Genomic DNA, 18088 nt, shown 5'->3' on the forward strand with positions numbered 1-18088 from the left:
GAAAATACAGTATACAGGCTGTGGATAATTGGCAGGATATTCCATTGATTCGAGACTGGTCAAAGTGCAAAAGAAATAGAGAATTTAAAATCCATTTGTTGGGGGGGGGGTTGCATGTGCACACATACAAAGTCAGATTTAGATGCATCTCAGGGAGGCAAAAGACTTAAAAAACCTACAGAGATAGGAGGGGATGACGCTTAATTCGTAACAAGGAAGACAATTTTAAAGTCAAGTTGGGAGCCAATGCAGTCGAGTAAACATGACAGCTAGACCTGACAAATTAAGTCAAGAGGAGTTTCAGATGACCTCAAAATCAGAGAGGTTAGCAGGAAGACAAGCAAAGAGAGGATTTGAATAGTCGAAGCTGCGAGTAAAGAAATAATGAACAAAGAGCTTTAGCAGTAACTCAGCTGAGACGGGAGTAAAATTGGGGGGTTTTAAAGGTGGAAATGTGTAGCCTTAGGGGTGACAAACAAGATCAAAAGCTAATCTTGGGATCAAATGTGACACTAAAGTTGAGATAACAAAATCCAGTCTAATCTCATGTTTCCAGGGAAAGGGTTAACTTTGATGATCATGGAAAGGAGCTTGGAGTATAGACTGGAAACGATGGTCATTGTTAGAATCTGCCCTGGACCAAACAAATTATGGAGCTCAGATCTTGGCTACTCTGTGGTAGTCTTGACCACTTTGGTTTTAAAAAAAAGTTGCATTCCATTTCCTAATTGCTCACTACACAAAACGTTTTTCATTTAGCTGCTGAATCAATGCTACCAATGGAATGGTTTCGCTCCATCTACTATCTAGATTGCTCATGATTGAGCAACCCTATCAAAATCTCTTGATCTTTTTTAAAATGAGGGCAATGTGGACTTCTCCAATGTAAATACATAACTGAGAAGCCCCTCAACTTTACAGCTTGACAGTAATACTTCATTTTCTCAGATTGAAGTAACATTTGGGCTGCTTGGTGTCTTGATGTGAAAAGTAGTCCTTATCACCTTAACTCTGGGAATTCAACTTTATCCACCTTTGGACCAAAGCTGAAATCAGGTTTGGAGCCAAGTGTTGAATATTACCAGAGTTATTTCTAGTGGCTGAATATTGGTCCACGTGTATAATGTCATGTATTCCCTTCAAACTGCATGATTATTTAGGAACCAGAAACTATCCACCCATAACCTGGACCCTTTTGGGTCCTTCACATTAGTGGTTACACAAAAATATTGATTATGTTTGCTTTAGCATACTTCAATAAAATCAATTGTGTTTCATTGAAGTTTCCTACTCACTATGCACATACATCTGCTTTCACTACGCAGACCAAAAAGGAGTAATTTTTAAAACAAACAAAAACCATGAATCTTCTCTCAATTTTTCTTCCTTTTGGGGAACTGGGGAGGTGGCAGATGGTTTCTCAGCTGATCAGCTTGCTGAATTGCATCATGAATGCTCCTTCTGTAACCAGCATGTCCTGATGTGGCCAGTGGCCCACATGTACGGCACCTCAGGACCTCCTGGTTAAGCAGCAGAGATACGAGCGGCCAAGAGGCAACCAGGAGACTGTTATATCAATAATGGCAGAGTGTTTAAAAACTCCTTGGGTCCCTCCTTCATGACTATTCAGACCAGATATCCTGTTTCTGGATAGCGCATACCAGTGTATGGTAATGGTGAAACCAAGGACATTGTTTGACAGTAATTAGAAGTACCATTTATGTCAGCCTGTTGCTTGATCAGCCTGAGGAGCAACTATTCCAACTTCAGCACCAGACCCCTAGAGTGTTACTCGAGTGTTAACTCAGACTGTTACTGTGAAAATTTTATGCTGAAGCTGATGCCATGTGGTGGTCGGATCAGTGGGCCTTCATTGATAACAACGTTCTATTCCAAACTTTGTTTTAGTTAAACTAAACTTAAATTTACAAACAACCTTGGTGAAATTTTAAACCGAATCACTAGCCCAGTAGCTTAACAGCAACACTACTGCTCCCTGTCTTACTGCTTCATAGATTCTCTTGCATAAAAAGATACTTATTTCTGCAAGCATGTCAATAGTTATTTGATTCACCTCAATTAATGATATAAAAGGCCAATTTTAATACATTGCAAATATAATGCAGTAAATGTGATCTACTTCAAATCATAAATTGAGTTTACTTCAGAAGTGAAAGTAGGTAAGATACATCACTCAACACTTTTTAAAAAAAATGCAATTCCCCCATGATTGAATTAATTAACAAGAATAGGAACAGGAATAAACCTTTTTTTTTAAAATAAGTACTCGGATCAAGAATTAGAGGTTTGGTACAGACTATACTGATCTTACCTTGGTGGGCCTTTGGTGGTGCAGGAGGCACCTCCTGGTTTATGTCAACTGGTGGTTCAGGTGCTAGGGTATCGAAATGTTCTTTACTAATGACAGTCAACTTCTTAAAATTCTCAATTTCTTGCTATATTGTAGAGGGAAAGGCAACAGTTACATTCAGACAATTTTCACTTTGATTGTGATAAGGCAGAATGCATTTCAATGTAAAGATTTAAGCATAATTTTCAGTACAAAAGTGGCTAAGTGATAATGACACAATTTGCTGTGACTGAAGATATCGGAGCAGAACTAGGCCATTTGGCTTATTGACTCTGCCCCACCATTCAATCATGGCTGACGGGTTTCTCAACTCCATTTTCCTGCTTTCTCCCCATTATTCTTGATCCCCTTAACTATCAAGAACTCTGTCTGAAATGCACTCAATGACTTGGCCTCCACAGTCCTCTGCGACAATACGTTCCACAGATTCACCACTCTATAGCTGAAGTAATTCCCCCTTGTCTCATTCTAAACGGCCGTCCCTTCATTCTGAGAGAGTGCCCTCAGATCCTAGTCTTTCCTACTAGTGGAAAGATCTTCTCCAAGTCACCTCTATCCAGGCACTAAGTTTTCTAAGTTTCAATCAGAACCCCCCTCATCCTTGTCAACTCCATCAAGCAGAGACCCCGGAGCCCTCAACTGCTTCTCACACAAGCCCTTCACCCACCAGGATCACTCTTGAAAATTGTCTCTGGCCCACCTCCAAAGCAAACACATCCTTCCTTAAATACATCACCCAGAATTGCTCTCAATATACCCATGTGCAGTCTCAACTGAGTCTTATACAACCTCAGCAGTTCATCTCTGATCTTGTTTTCTAGTCCTCTTGAAATTAATGCTAACATTCCATTTGCCTTCCAAACTGCCAACTGAACATACATGCTAACTTTAAAAGGAACTCCTAGTTCAGGATTCTCAAGTTCTATTATGCTTCAGATGTGAAGCTTTGACCTATTTAGAAAATAGTCTACACCTCGATTTATCCTACCAAAGTGTATAACCTTTCACCTCTTCCCCACTGCATTCTACCATTATATACTCTCCTAGCCTGCCACAGTCCTTCTGCAGCCTCCCCACTTCCTTAACACTTTCTATCCCTCCACATATCTTTATGTAATCTGCAAATTTAGCAATACCCTCAGTTCTTTAGTTCAAACTGTTAATGTGTAACATTAATAGTTGTGGTCCCAACACGGACGCATGCGGAATTTCATTAGTCACTGGCTGCCTTCCTGGGGGAGAGAGAAAAAAAAACAAATCGCTATCTCTGTCTTCTGCCAGTCAGCCAATCCTCAATCCATGCCAGCACCTTGCCTCTTGCACCATGGGATCTTAATTCAGAGCCACATATGCAGCACCTTGTCAAAGACAGCCTGGAAATCCAAATACATCATGTCCACTGGCTCTCTTTGGTTTAACTTGTGCATTATCTCTTCAAAGAATTGTAACAGATTTGTCAGGCATTACCTTGCCTTGAAGGAGCTGTGCTGACTTTGAAGTAAACTGCAATTTTGTTCTTAAATAACAGACTCTAAAATCTTACCAACAACTGAGGTCAGGCTAATCGGCCTGTAGTTTCCAGTCTCCTCCATCCCTTAATCAGGGGCTTTTACATTAGCCATTTTCCAGTCCTCAGTGATGCTCCCTGACTCAGATTCTTGAAAGATCACCACCATTGCCTCCACAATCTCCTCAGCTATCTGCTTTGAACCCTAGGGTGTAATCCATCTGGTCTGGTTGTTTTATGCACCTCCAGACCTTTCAGTTTCCCCAGCTCCTTCTCCTTAGTGATGGCCAAAACATCTGACTCTCCAAGTTCTGGTGTGCTGCTGGTGTCTTCCACTGTGAAAACTGATGTAAAATACCTATTCAGTTCCTCTGCTATTTCTTTGTTCCCAGTATTTCTCCAGCCTCATTTTCCAGTGATCCAGTGTCCACTTTTGCAAATCCAAAAAACTCTTGTAATCTTCTTTTAGATTACTAGCTAGCTTTACCTCATATTCCATCTTCTCCCTCCTCTATTAATTTTTTAAAAAGGCTTCCCAATCCCCTAGCTTCCCATTAATCTTCACCACACTGTATGCTATTTCTATTGCTTTCGTGAGGTCCCTGACTTTCTTCATCTGCCATGGTTTGTTTCATCCTCCCGAGCGGGTTTCTAATTCCTTGTGATGAATTTCTGCTGTGCCTCTTGAACTATACCCATTACTGCTCCACCGTCTTCCCTAGAAGGCTCCCCTTCCAATGAACTCTGGCCAGCTCTTCCCTCATGTCTTTGTAGTTACTTTTCCTCAACTGTAATAACGTTCCATCTGATTCTAGCTTCTCCCCCTCAAACTGCAGCTTGAATTCTTTCACATTATCATTGCCCGAGGGACCCCTTCATCTTAAGCTCCTATTTAAATCTGCCTCATTACACATCACCCAATTCAGAATTGCCTGTTCCCTTGTGGACTCTATCACAAGCTGCTCCAAAAATCATTCTTGCAGACATTCTGCAAATTCCTTTTGAAATCTGCAAACAATCTGATTTTCCTAGTCTACCTGCATATTGAAGATCCCTCGATTGTAATAATTCTTCCATACTTTTTCCATTTCCTAATTTATTTTCTGCCCCACATTCTAATTACTGCTAGGTGCCTGTACACAACTCCTGGTGGTTTTTCCTTTGTAGTTCCTCAATACTTCCAACTGTAGATCATTTCTTGCTATCAATTAATTTAATTTCTTACTAACAAGACAACCCTCACCTCTGCTCATCTACTTGTCCTTTCAATAGGACATGTAACCTTAGATATTTAGATACCAGCCCTAATCCTCTTGCAGCTACGTGTGATATCTGCAACATTGTACCTGCCGATTTCAATCTGTGCTCGCAGCTCATTTATCTTATTTTGTATACTGCATGCATTGAAGTACAACACAACACACTTTGTCTTGCATTTATTGCCCCCTTCTCAGTTATCCCTTCAAGTGTGCCCGAAGTTAGATTCCTGATCCTTTTTATACTCTACCCAATTACTTGTTATTAAAGTTTCCACAGCATGTCAAGCACACCCCCCCCCCCACCCCCTTATCTCTTAGCATAATTTTTCATGCAACTGAACCCACACCCCATTTACTTTAAAGCCCTATGCACAGCCCTCTTTTACAATTTGCCAGGACTCTGGTCCTTGCATGATTCAATTCATAGAGGCATAGAGATGTATAGCACAGAAACAGATTCTTCAGTCCAACTCGTCCATGTCAACCAGATACCCTAACTTAATCCAGTCCCATCTGCCAGCACTTGGCCTATATCCCTCTAAACCTTTCCTATTCATTTCCCCATCCAGATGCCTTTAAATGCTGTAATCGTACCAACCTTTACTACTTCCTCTGGCAGCTCATTTCTCCTCTTCCCCCCCCCCCCGCCCTACACACACACACACCTCTCTGCATGAAAAAGTTGTCCTTTAGGTCTCTCATATCTTTTCCCTCTCACCCTAAACCTCTGTCCTTACTTCTAGACACACACCCCCACACCCCAGGGGAAAGACTTTGTCTATTTATCCTATCCATGCCCCTCATTTTATAAACCTCTATATGGCTTGTCCCATTGAAACAGCTCCCTCCTTCTCCAGTACTAGTGCCAATGTCCCTTGAATTCGAATTGCTTTCTCCCACAATGTTTGAGCCACATGTTCACCTCTTCAATCTTGTTGACTCTGTACCAATTTGCTCATGACTCAGGTAGTAATCCAGAGATTGCCACTTTTTTGGTTCTACTTTCTTAATTTAGCCTAGAGTTGCTTATTTCCTTCAACAGGTTCTCTTTCCACTTATATTGTTGGTACCTAAATGGACCATGGTAACTGCATTTTCCCCTGCCCACTCAGGCACCAGACAGGAAAGGCATCCTTCAGGAATTTCGACTCTGGCCGCAGAGAACACAGTCTATTCCCATGACTACTATTCTTGATTACAACAACATTTCTCTTTTCTCCCCCACTCTTGAATGGCTCCCTGAACCATGGTCAGTTTGCTCATACTCTCGATAGATCCCACTCATCCACACAGGGAGCAAGAATCTCAAACCTGTCGGACAAACTTCAGTAGAACCTTTCAAATTAAGCATCCTTCTAACCAGGCTGGTTTTTTTTAAAACAAGGAGAAAGTGAGGACTGCAGATGCAGCAACACATTTTCAGCTCTGGTTTTTTAACAACCCTTCTTTGAAATTAATATCTGTTGTTATGTATATAATTACGTCCTTTGTATTTACAGTTCATTATGCAGGAAGTTAACCACTCACTTTGACCCCAATCAAATGCAAAATGCAGTTGATCCCACCAACATGTTAGGGAACATCTTGCAGAAACTGCAGTTTTGAGATCATCTGCAAAATATGAACTTGTGATTTGGATGCAAGTGAAAGTCTACAATTAATTGTTTGCAATTTGCACTTGTTACAGGGACCCATGTTATAGTATCCCTTTGTAATACCACTGCTCATCAGTTTGTAAGCGGACAACTCCATGTACTAACAAGTCCATTGTCGACTTTAAAGTCCCATAGTAAACAGACTCTGAGGCACGAGTACATATGTACAAAAGGAAGAAATGAGAGTACAGCATAACGTGCTAGGAATTTATTTCAGCTTGATACCTCAATTCCAAAGTAAACTGAACATTAGTGTATTCAATATGCCCTTAAACACCCTACATTAATACTTTCCCTTGATACTAAATTGATTTCTCCAATCAACTCCAACCATCAACTCATTAGGGTTCATGAACATGTTCAACTAGGAAAGTGCTAAAAATTAAAGATAGGAACGGGAGGTTGGAAGCAAACTGCATCCAGAAAGTGACCATTCAAGTTGTGTGAGACAGATTCAAAGTTAAATGCAAGAGGTTTAAAAACAGGGATGTGAAATTCACTTCCAGAGTTAGTAGTTCAAGTATGTCAATACTAATTCTGATGATAGAAACAGGGTTGAAGGAAAACAGGAACTGGGTAAACAAATAAGATTAGAACTATTTGCTTGTATGGAAGTGCAAAGCTCAAGGACCAAATGGACCAAAATAATTTGAGAAATACATTAAGGACAAAAGGGTAACCAGGGAGAGAAGATCAGCAGGGCTGCCCACGTGTGGAACCTCAGGAGATGAGAGATACACTAAATGAGTATTTTGCATCAGTGTTTACTCGGGAGAAGGACATGGAAGACGTCAAATGTGGGAAATACATAGTGACATCTTGAAAAATATCCATATAACAGAGTGGTTTTGCTGGATGGATTAAAATGCATAAAGATGGATAAATCCCAAGGACCTGATCAGGTGTACCCAATAACTCTGTGGGAAGCAATTTCTGGGTCCCTTGTTGAGATATTTGGATCGACAGCCACAGGTGAGGTGGCGGAAAATCGGAGGTTGGCTAATGTGGTGCCACAATTTAAGAAAGACGGTAAGGAAAAGCCAGGGAACTATAGACCGGCGAGTCTGACATAGTTGGTGGGCAAGTTGTTGGAGGGGACCCTGAGGAACAGCATTTACATGTACCTGAATAGGCAAGGGTTGATTAGGGATAGTCAGCATGATTTTGTGCGCGCGAAATCATGTTTCACTAATTTGATTAAGTTTTTTGAGGAGGTAACAAAGAGGATTGATCACTGTACATAGCAAGATCAAGCAGAGGCTACAGCAGCAGATGAATGGACACCACACAACAATCAACAGACCAGAGTGTTCCCTCCCAGCAGAGAACACTTCAGCAGTCCGGGACATTTGACCACAGTCCTTCGGGTGACCGTCCAAGGCTGACTTCGGGACAGCCAACACCACAAAGCAGCCATGCAGAGGTTGATACCCAAGTTCGGTACTCATGGGGATGGCCTCAGCTGTGGCCTTGAGTTCATGTTACAATACAGGTGACCCCACAGCACTATACACCCACACGCTCATGCAGACCCTCTCTCATAGACAAGCACTCTCTCAAACACTCACACATACACACTCACACACATGCACCCTCTCAGACTTATACCTGTTTACACTCATTCTCACAGACACTCATTCCACACAAACACGTTTTTGGGGTGAATTTGTAGTTGCCGAGTTGCTTTTTTTGAGCAAAATAAAATGTAAGTCCTAGGATTTGCATATGAAAGAGCTATCACCAACATGGTCATTCTAAAAGATGAACGACGTAACAAACAATCCAGGTCATTTTCAATATATAATTTCAGTTGCTTCACAGTGTAAATTTTTGCTATAAATTTGGTGTCATAAGATCTTACACTTCACAACCACTTGAAGGAGCAGCACCCCCAAAGCTTCCAAATAAACCTGTTGGACTATAACCTGGTGTTGTGAGATTTTTAACCTTTGTACACCCCAGTCGAACACTGGCACCTCCAAATCATGGTAACATTACGAGTGCAAGAGTTTCTTTAGATATGTAAAGGGCAAAAGTAGACAATGGGCCACTGAAAAATGACGCTGGAGTAGTTGCAATGGGGAACAAAGAAATGGCTGAGGAACTGAGTAAGTACTTCGGGTCAGTCTTCACAATGGACGATATGAGTAATATCCCAAAACTTCAAAAGAATGGGCGGGGGGGGGGCAAAGATGAGTACAGTGGCCATCAACAAGGAGAAGGTACTAGAAAAACAAAAAGTCTAAAAGTGGATAAATCATCTGAATCGGATGGGCTACACCCTGGAGTTCTGAAGGAGATAGCAGAAGAGATAGTGGAGGCGTGGAGTGGTGATCCTTCAGGTATCACTGGAGTCAGGAAGGATCCCAGAGGACTGGAAAATCACTGATGTAATCCCCTTATTTAAGAAGGGAGCAAGGGAAAAGATGGGAAATTATAGGGCAATTAGCCTGACCTCAGCCATTGGCAAGATTTGAGTCCATTGTGAAGGACGAGATTTCTTGACTACTTGAAAGTGCACGGAAAAATACAACAAAGTCAACCTGGTTTCATCAAGGGGAGGTCATGCCTGACAAATCTATTAGAATCTATGAGGTGATAAAGAGTAGGTTAGACCAAGGACAGCCAATAAATGTTGTCTATCTGGACTTTCAGAAAATTTTCTGATAAGGTGTTGCACAGAAGGCTGCTGAGTAAGGTAAGGGTTCATGGTGTTAAAGGCCAAGTACTAGGTAGCATAGATAGAAGACTAGTTGTCTGGCAGAAGACAGAGAGTGGGGATAAAAGGGTTCTTCTCAGGATGGAAGCCAGTGACTAGCAATGATCCATAAGGGTCAGTGTTGGGACCACAACTTTGCACCTTATACATTAATGATCTGGATGAAGGAACTGAGGGCATTCTGGCTAGGTTTGCAGATGATACAAAGATAGGTGGAGGGACACGTAGCATTGAGGCAGTGTGGAGGCTGCAGAATGATTTAGACAGGCTAGCAGAGTGGGCAAAGAAGTGGCAGATAAAATACAGCATGACAAAAGTGAGGTCAGGCACTTTAGTGGGAAGAATAGAGGCATGGACTATTTTCTAAATGGGGAGAAAATTGAGATATATGAACTACAAAGGGACTTGGAATCCAAGTCCAGCTTTCTCTTAAGGTAGACTTATAGGTAATTAAGAAGCCAAATATAACATTATCACTCTTAGGAGTAAAGAGAAGACCTTTTAGAATGGATACAAGGAGAAACTTCTTTAGCCAGGAAGGGGTGAACCTATGAAATCCATTGCCATAGAAAGCTGTGGAGGCCACATCATTAAGTATATTTATAACAGAGATAAACTCTTGACTACCATGGGGATCAAAGGTGAAAACTGGAAAATAGAGCTGATTCAATGGGCCGAATGGCCTAATTTCTGCTCAGTCTTATGGTCCCTCAGTCTTGTAACTTAAGTATTTCTATTCGTATTAATCCAATTCAGCAACCACGTGACCCAAATTTCAAGAGATCAAATATAAACAAAAGATTGTTCCCTATAAAAGTTTATTAAAAAGGAAAAACCTGCCAAATAATTTGTATATACTGGCCAACAACTGAAAATTCTATATCAAATGAAAAATAGTTTTAACCCATTTCATATTCTGCTCAGTCTACCATTTACCAAATAGAATCCAGCACAATAATTGGTTTGAATATAAAAAGGGCACTTTAATTTGATGCCCTTTAACTGAGACAATCATATCATCTCAGACTGACTCAGGTCACTGACCAAACTTAAAAGATTAAGATGATCTACACCAATTCAGTTTGTAACTCACCTTTATAGTTGAATACTCTGGCCCGTTTTCTTCCATCCAAAGGTCTTGTTCGTAGTAATATAAACCATCATTGATAGCCTTCGCAAGCTCTGTTGAAATTTTTGCTCGGGAAACATGATTCCCTGTCCGGTCACCACCTGGGTGTTTGCGCATGTGAGGAGGAGTCTGAGTCACAATCAAGATCTTGTTCACATCACGATCATCAATTTCATAATCTGAGTCATCATCCGACCAATCTGTGAAAGCATTCTTGCGCCCTTCTATCTGTTCCATTTCTTCATCAAACATGAAATCCAGTTCCTCCTGTTCCTCCTGTTCCTGTTTTAGCACCTGAGGTTTGGGTGAGTTATGTTCCTGCAAAATCACAATTAAATGGTATACAAAATAATGAAAATTAATTATTGCTTGGGACATCAAACCAAAAATTTATCTTGATATTTTCTAATCAACCTGTTCAAATTCTTTACACACCTCTGGAGCAGATGGGACTTCAATTTAGCCCTCTTGGTTCAGAGGTAGGAGATATGATCACTGCACCACAAGAGCCCTTTGGCTTATGGTGTCGAGTACAAATTTCAGCTGCCTTTATCTTGACCACTGATTATTCCATTTATATTGCAGTTTAACCATGTAAAGCTGATGTCTTTTGCAGTGGGTGCAGTGATTTACTAGGTTACACTAAGGTTGAGGGACTGGAACTTAATGGAGGGAACACTTGGGATTACTCTTGCACTAGACAGGATAAAAACAGATACAGTAGCGCCTCGACATACGAACGACCCCATGCACGAATAAATCAGTTTACGAACAGGATTGTACGTAAACTTTTGCTTCAATGTACGTACGAAATTCAAGGTACGAACGAAGGTATGAATGCAAAAAGCCTGTGCGCGACCATGTGGTTTCATTGTTCTGCTTTGCTACGCGCTTGTTGAACGCAAAAGCTCTTAGGCCCAGTGTGATCTCATTCAGTTTGTCTTTGGCACGTGCGCTGTAAACAGCCGTCCAAGCATTCTTACGCTATCCGAGCAATGGGAAAAATTGATTCAGTTCGCGAACTGTTCGGTTCGCAAACCGGGTCCCGGAACAGATTAAGTTCCTAAGTCGAGGCGCTATTGTATAATAGAGTTCATTAATCAGAAAAGATTGGTTTTCATTGAGAAAAGGATTGTTAACCATGAAGACAGTTAAAATAGAAGCAAAAAGAGCAGGAAACTGGAGAAAATCTTTGCAGCAAATGACCTAGATTGTACTGCCTGACAATGCAGAAACAGTAATTTTCAAAAGGCAAATAATTTAAGGAGAAAATGCAGAGATAGGAGGAAGGAACCACTGAATTGGACTAATTTGCAGGCATCAATTAAATGAAATTCCCTGCAAATCTGTGATCAGACACTGATGTACAATCACTGTTAAATTCACCATTTAGTAACTGCATCAGGTCTCTCATCAAGTTTCTCCAGAATATATGATCAGAAAATACAGTACATAAAAACCTCTAATATTACAAAGTTAATCAAGACATTTCACAGAAAAAGAAAGCCTATGTGGATGTGCAAAGGCCTTGAAGAGGAGCTGGCTTTGAAACTTTTAAAAAGCAGAGAAATTTGGCAGTAAAATAATTTCTTTTGATAAGGAATGAGGAGAGGAAGAATTAAATGGAAAAGAAAAACATCTGAATTGGGATGCTGCAGTGACTGCAATTGCTCCATCCAGCATAGCAAGCACAAGCTGTAAACTGTCATGTCACAAGAGTCATGACAACGGATCCAGGAATGAGAAACTTCACTTATCGGGATAGAATAAAGAAGCTGGGATTATTCTCCTTGGAGATAAGGTGGCTCAGAGGAGATTTGATAGAGATTGGCAAAATCATGAGTTGGGATGAGATTGTGAGAAGCTGTTTCTGTTCATAAATGGTGGGCAGAGATTTCAAGTTATGTACCATCAAATCAAGAACAATATGATAATGTTTTTCACTTAGCAACTAGTTAGGGTATGGAATGCCAGATGTCTCAAACAAACATGAACATTCAATACAATAGAATGAGCATGCATGGGGAAAAGGCAGGAGATTTGCACAAGTAATAACGTGCATTTGCAGAGTCAATGCAAGTAACATGAGTCAAATGGCCGCCTCCTTTGCTGCAACAATTCTTTGAAAAGTGCGAAGATTGGATATAATTGACAAGACCCTGGGAATTGTATTAGGTTTAAAAAGTCATGGGACAAGAATTTTAAATGCAGAACACTAGAATTCAAGATTTGAATTTGAAGTGATAACTTTAACACGCTCATGACATGATTTGTTTTTAAATTAACACCAGGGCACAGAGTTGATACCAAAAAATAATACACTCAATTCAGCTGCCACTATACCAAATGCAACAAAGTCTATTTCCATCAGATATCAGTACTGAACATAGGTCTGTTTACTGGAAGTAAAACTTGTGGACATGTTTTACAACTGGTGTAAAGATAGATCAGCAAAATCTTTTCATGTGAACAAGATAGATAAGAGCATAATAAAAGTAAGGTTACAAGAGCAAAAACTTTCAATTAACTTAACCAATTAGAGTGTGTGGTGGGGCAATCTGGTTTTATTCTGAATAGAAGTGCTATACTTGGTGGACCAAGAGAACTCTAAACAATTTATCTTAAACAATAAAATTCAGTTTTCAGTAAATACTGAACATAATCAGAAGTACGAAACTTCAGGAATGTAATCCGCAAACATTTTTAAAAATGATAGCTTTCCATCGCAGAAGACATGATATGACACACCCAATAATCTACAAATTTAAAAGTCTTTCGTTGTTCAATTTGTCTGAATTGTTTAAAAGTTTAATACATGTTTCATTTGTTCAAGAACAGGTATAACTTTTGTTCAATATTTCACACTTGTTGAACACTTAATTCTCCTGGTTTCCCTCTGTTCATACTTTAAATAGTCTTTTTGTTTTACTTTTATATTATTTTACTATAGCAGGTTTTATAATCTCAGCATGAGTGTTTTGAACTTGAAAGAGGTCATGAGACAAGGGTTCCATTTACCTGGGTGCAAGACCAATTCTTTCAAAGAAGGGGAAAAAGCACAAAGCAATAAGTTGAACTGACAGATCACAACTGGACATCTTGAAGACAGACAAATAGAATTTTAGATGGAAAACGAATAATACTTCTGCAGAAAGGGGTCATTAAATACATTAGTGAATGTTTGGACATGGAAGCGTACTTGAATGAATGAGGGAATTGAAACAGCAAAATTTGATCTCTGAAGATAAGCTCAATGCCAGCTGATAATGATATATCTGGTCTAATCCAACTTCCTTAAGTCCTTTAAGTTTGGCACATTGATGGAATATCCTGGTATACTTTTAAAATAACATGAGGGTTTCTGCCCCTATCTTTCTGCGGGTTGCTTTCCAGACTGTCACCCTCCTTGGATGAAAATACTCTATTCGCCTGCAATCCTATCACTTGACATCTACTCCCCCTTTCCAGTGACCTTGTTAATGGAATGAAGACATTTCTACTCAATAATTACAGCCTTCAATCCCTTCGTCTCTGTTCAAAAGGAAACAAAACACAGCCCAACCAATCTTTCCTAACATTCTCCATTCCTGCCAATATCCTCGTTAATCTTTTAATTATCCTTTTCAGTCATCACACCTTTCTAGTATCAGCTAGAACCGCATACTGTTCTCTAGCTGTGACTGAACAGTTAATACAGATCTAACAATATCTCCCTATTATACTGTAGACCATGGCTAGTAAAAGGTATTTATTCTGCATGCCTTCTTAACAACCTTATAAACTTGCCCTAACTTCATGTCTGTTTCTCTATACTTCAATAGCCTACCATTTACATCCATTCTTTGCCTCGTTTGTCATCACCAAATGAACTACAACTCCTTCTCCCATTGCAAGAATTCTACTTGCAATTTTTGTAGTTACCTGTTGAGTCTACTGATATTGTCCTACAGTCTACTTTTCCTCTTCACTATGAACTACATGGCTTACTTACGTGCAAACATCTTTATCATTCCCCCACAAACAAATCTAAACCACTAATAGAGAACGTGATAGCAAGGGGTCCAGTACTGCATGCCATTGAAAATAGCTTGCCCGTCATAAAACAACAGCTGATCATAATCCTTTGCTTTTGCTACTGGGCCAGTTTTTGGTGCAAATTGTCACTTTTTTGTGGATCCTTATCAACTTTTATCTTTGAGGTTGCCGCCACGTGGACTTGCATCAGTAGTCTCGCTAAAATTTATGTAGACAATAAACCCTCACTGACCCTCCCTGTTACAGGATCTCAATATAGTCAGTCAAACATGACGCCTCAACAAATCCACACACTCAATTAATCTGTGCCTCTCTAAACCATGATTATAATGTCTGAATTGTCTATTGAGGTCAGAAGTCATACCACACCAGGTTATAGCCCAACAGGTTTTTGAAATCTCAAGGTTTTGGAGCACTGCTCCATCAGGTGATTTCACTTCACCTGAAGGAACAGCACTCCGAAAGCTTGAAGATTTCAAATAAACCTGCTGGATTATAACTTGGTACCATGTGACGTCCACCCTGGTCCAACCCAGTCTAACACCAGCACCTCCAAATCAATTGTTTGCGATTTACCCAATACAGACATTAAAATGACCTGCCTGTGTTCACTCATGCTCTCTTTTCTTCCATTTCTAAATAACAGTACAAATTTAGTCACATTCTTGCACCATGCTTGAGGCTAAACCAGATTTGAAAATAGTGGCCAGGCTTGCTCATTTTGTTCCCCTTGCTTCCGTTAACAGTCTAGGGCACATTTCATCCAAGACGACAACTTCCCACTTTCATAGGTGTTAAGCACCTCAATACTTCTACTTCACTTTTTCACATCTTTCATACCTCTCAACTACGAACATAGCATCCTCCCAAGTATTTTTTGTGAAAACAGAACCAAACCAAATTCTTCCATTTCCACACAAATCATGACAGTGCTCTCCAATTGGACCTATTAATCAGTTGTCATCTTGCTTTCTGTGTATTTATTAATACATATTTGGGTTTTCCTTAATCTTGTTTGCGAATAATTTTCATGTCCACCTTTGCCTTCCTATTTTCCTTTAGGATTACACCCCTGCATTTTTAAACTAAGGATTTCTATAGTCCTAAATTCTTGACATCTGATATATACTTTCTTTACTCTGCACATTCAACATGTACAAGGGTCTAGATGTGGGAATTCCAAATTTTCTCTTTCGGGGAACACATTTATTCTGAACACTGAAATTCTCAAGAGTCTAAACTTAATGCTCAAGGAAGTTTGTGTGTAATTTGCTAAAATGGGTGGATCACAGACAGACTTCAAGAAAGCTCGTTAGTTGATTATATAGTAATATTACCTCCAACAGCACCAATGACCAAGACTGAAAGATGAAAATATGAATTGCTTCAATTACTTTTTGCATTAAGGTGATGTCAAACTAAGGCCCAAGCTGCCCATAATGTCAAAAAAATGCTGAGCACCTCAACTGAAAACTCCAGGAAACATGCCATCTGCCAGCTTTCTCAGTAGAACTCCAGGTTAGCATGTACCATATACTCCCAATAGCTACCAAAATGACTTCTCAGAAATCCACAATACTGTTGGCAGACACTCAGTATGTTGGGCAGTGATGCAGGGAGTGCAAAGATACATTTAGAAACATTATGTAAACAGTAAATGATAATTTTATTCTCAAAGAATCAGCATTGGCCAATAGTTCACTGAATTGATCACTATTCATTCATAAGGCTCACATCAGTCATCGTACATGTTGTGCACCAAAATTGGGAAGCTTTAGCCTGCTAATATTGAACAAACCAAATCAGTGCTTTAAAAAGACTTGCAATAGCTACTGCCCATACATGTACAAGTAACCCTTGTCAACAGAAGGCCAGCAACTAGTGATTGTCAGATTGTTTTCTTAAATAGATGCAGGGAAAGAGACAAGAGAGATGGAAGACAGGAGGCTTTAAGATTAAATATGTGAAAAAGAAATGAATGATTTTACATGAGGGAAAGGAGATGTTGCCTATCAAAAAGGAACGAAATAGTAAGCACACAGCACTGAGACAATGACAAGGAGAGCAAGAGGGAGATGGGGGGAAAAGGCATAGGAAATGGAAATTGCATATATCAATGGCACCAAAGTAGATTTGGCATGAATAATCATTAAGCTCCATAGAATTCATAAATTTTCACTATATTGCAGTTCTCACATCTGGTCCACTGATTCAAACCAAGATTAGCATTCTTATGTTACAGCAAATTGAAGTCTAGAACTAATAAGTTTGTAGATGACACCAAAACTGAGGCGTAGTAGATAACAAAGAAGGTTACCTCCGAATACAATGGGATTTTGATCAGATGGGCCAATGGGCTGAGGAGTGGCAGATGGAGTTTAATTTAGATAAATGCGAGGTGCTGCATTTTGGAAAAACAAATCTTAGCAGGACTTGTACACAATCCTAAGGTCCTTGGAGTGCTGCTGAACAAAGGAGACCTTTGAGTGCAGGTTCATAGTTTCTTGAAAGCAGAGTCGCAGGTAGATGGGATAGTGAAGGCAACATTTGGTATGCTTTCCTTTATCAGTCAGAACATTGAGTATAGGAGTTGGGAGGTCATGTTGTGGAGGTCAGTACATTGGTGAGGCCATTTTTGGAATATTGCGTGCATTTGTGTACTCCTTCCTATTAGAAGGATGTATTTTTTTAGATTAGATTAGATTAGATTTCCTACAGTGTGGAAACAGGCCCTTTGGCCCAACCAGTCCACACCGATCCTCCGAAGAGTAACCCACCCAGATCCATTTCCCTCTGACTAATGAACCCAAGATTATGAGCAATTTAGCATGGCCAATTCACCTGACCTGCACATCTTTGGACTGTGGGAGGAAACCCACACAGACACAGGGAGAATGTGCAAATTCCACACAGACAGTCGCCTGAGGCTGGAATTGAACCTGGGATCCTGGCACTGTGAGGCAGCAGTGCTAACCACTGAGCCACCATGTCACCCTTTGTGAAACTTGTAAGGATTCAGACAAGATTTACAAGGATGTTGCCAGGGTTGGAGGGCTTGAGCTATAGGGAAAGCATGAATAGACTGGGGCTGTTTTCCCTGGGACTGTCAGAATCTGAAGGGTGATCTGAAAGGGGTTTATAAAATCATGTGGGGCATGGATAGGATAAATAGACAAAGTCTTTTCCCTGGGGTGGGGGTGTCCAGAACTAGAGGGGATAGGTTTAGGGTGAAGGGGGAAAAGTATAAAAAGGACGTAAGGGACAACATTTTCACGCAGAGGGTCGTGCGTGTATGGAATGAGCTGCCAGAGGAAGTGGTGGAGGCTAGTACAATTACAAATTTATAAAGGCATCTGAATGGGTACATGAACTAGGAAGGGTTTAGAGGGAATGAGCCAAGTGCTGGCAAATGG

The 18088-nt window shown here is 40.2% G+C and overlaps 1 protein-coding gene across 5 annotated transcripts in view; it reads right to left on the reverse strand.

Annotated features, from left to right (window-relative positions):
- The window catches only part of LOC122539387 (la-related protein 1B-like), a 114272-nt gene that overhangs the window by 25385 nt on the left and 70799 nt on the right, over positions 1-18088 (reverse strand). For all 5 annotated transcript variants that reach the window (XM_043674174.1, XM_043674173.1, XM_043674172.1 and 2 more), the window contains exons 12-13: positions 10605-10958; positions 2333-2456 (exon numbers count right to left, since the gene is read on the reverse strand). In XM_043674174.1, coding sequence (XP_043530109.1) covers positions 2333-2456; positions 10605-10958 — 478 coding nt within the window. The remainder of the gene's footprint in view (positions 1-2332; positions 2457-10604; positions 10959-18088) is intronic.

Source organism: Chiloscyllium plagiosum, chromosome 32 (assembly GCF_004010195.1).
Source record: "Chiloscyllium plagiosum isolate BGI_BamShark_2017 chromosome 32, ASM401019v2, whole genome shotgun sequence".
Lineage (NCBI taxonomy): Eukaryota > Metazoa > Chordata > Chondrichthyes > Orectolobiformes > Hemiscylliidae > Chiloscyllium > Chiloscyllium plagiosum.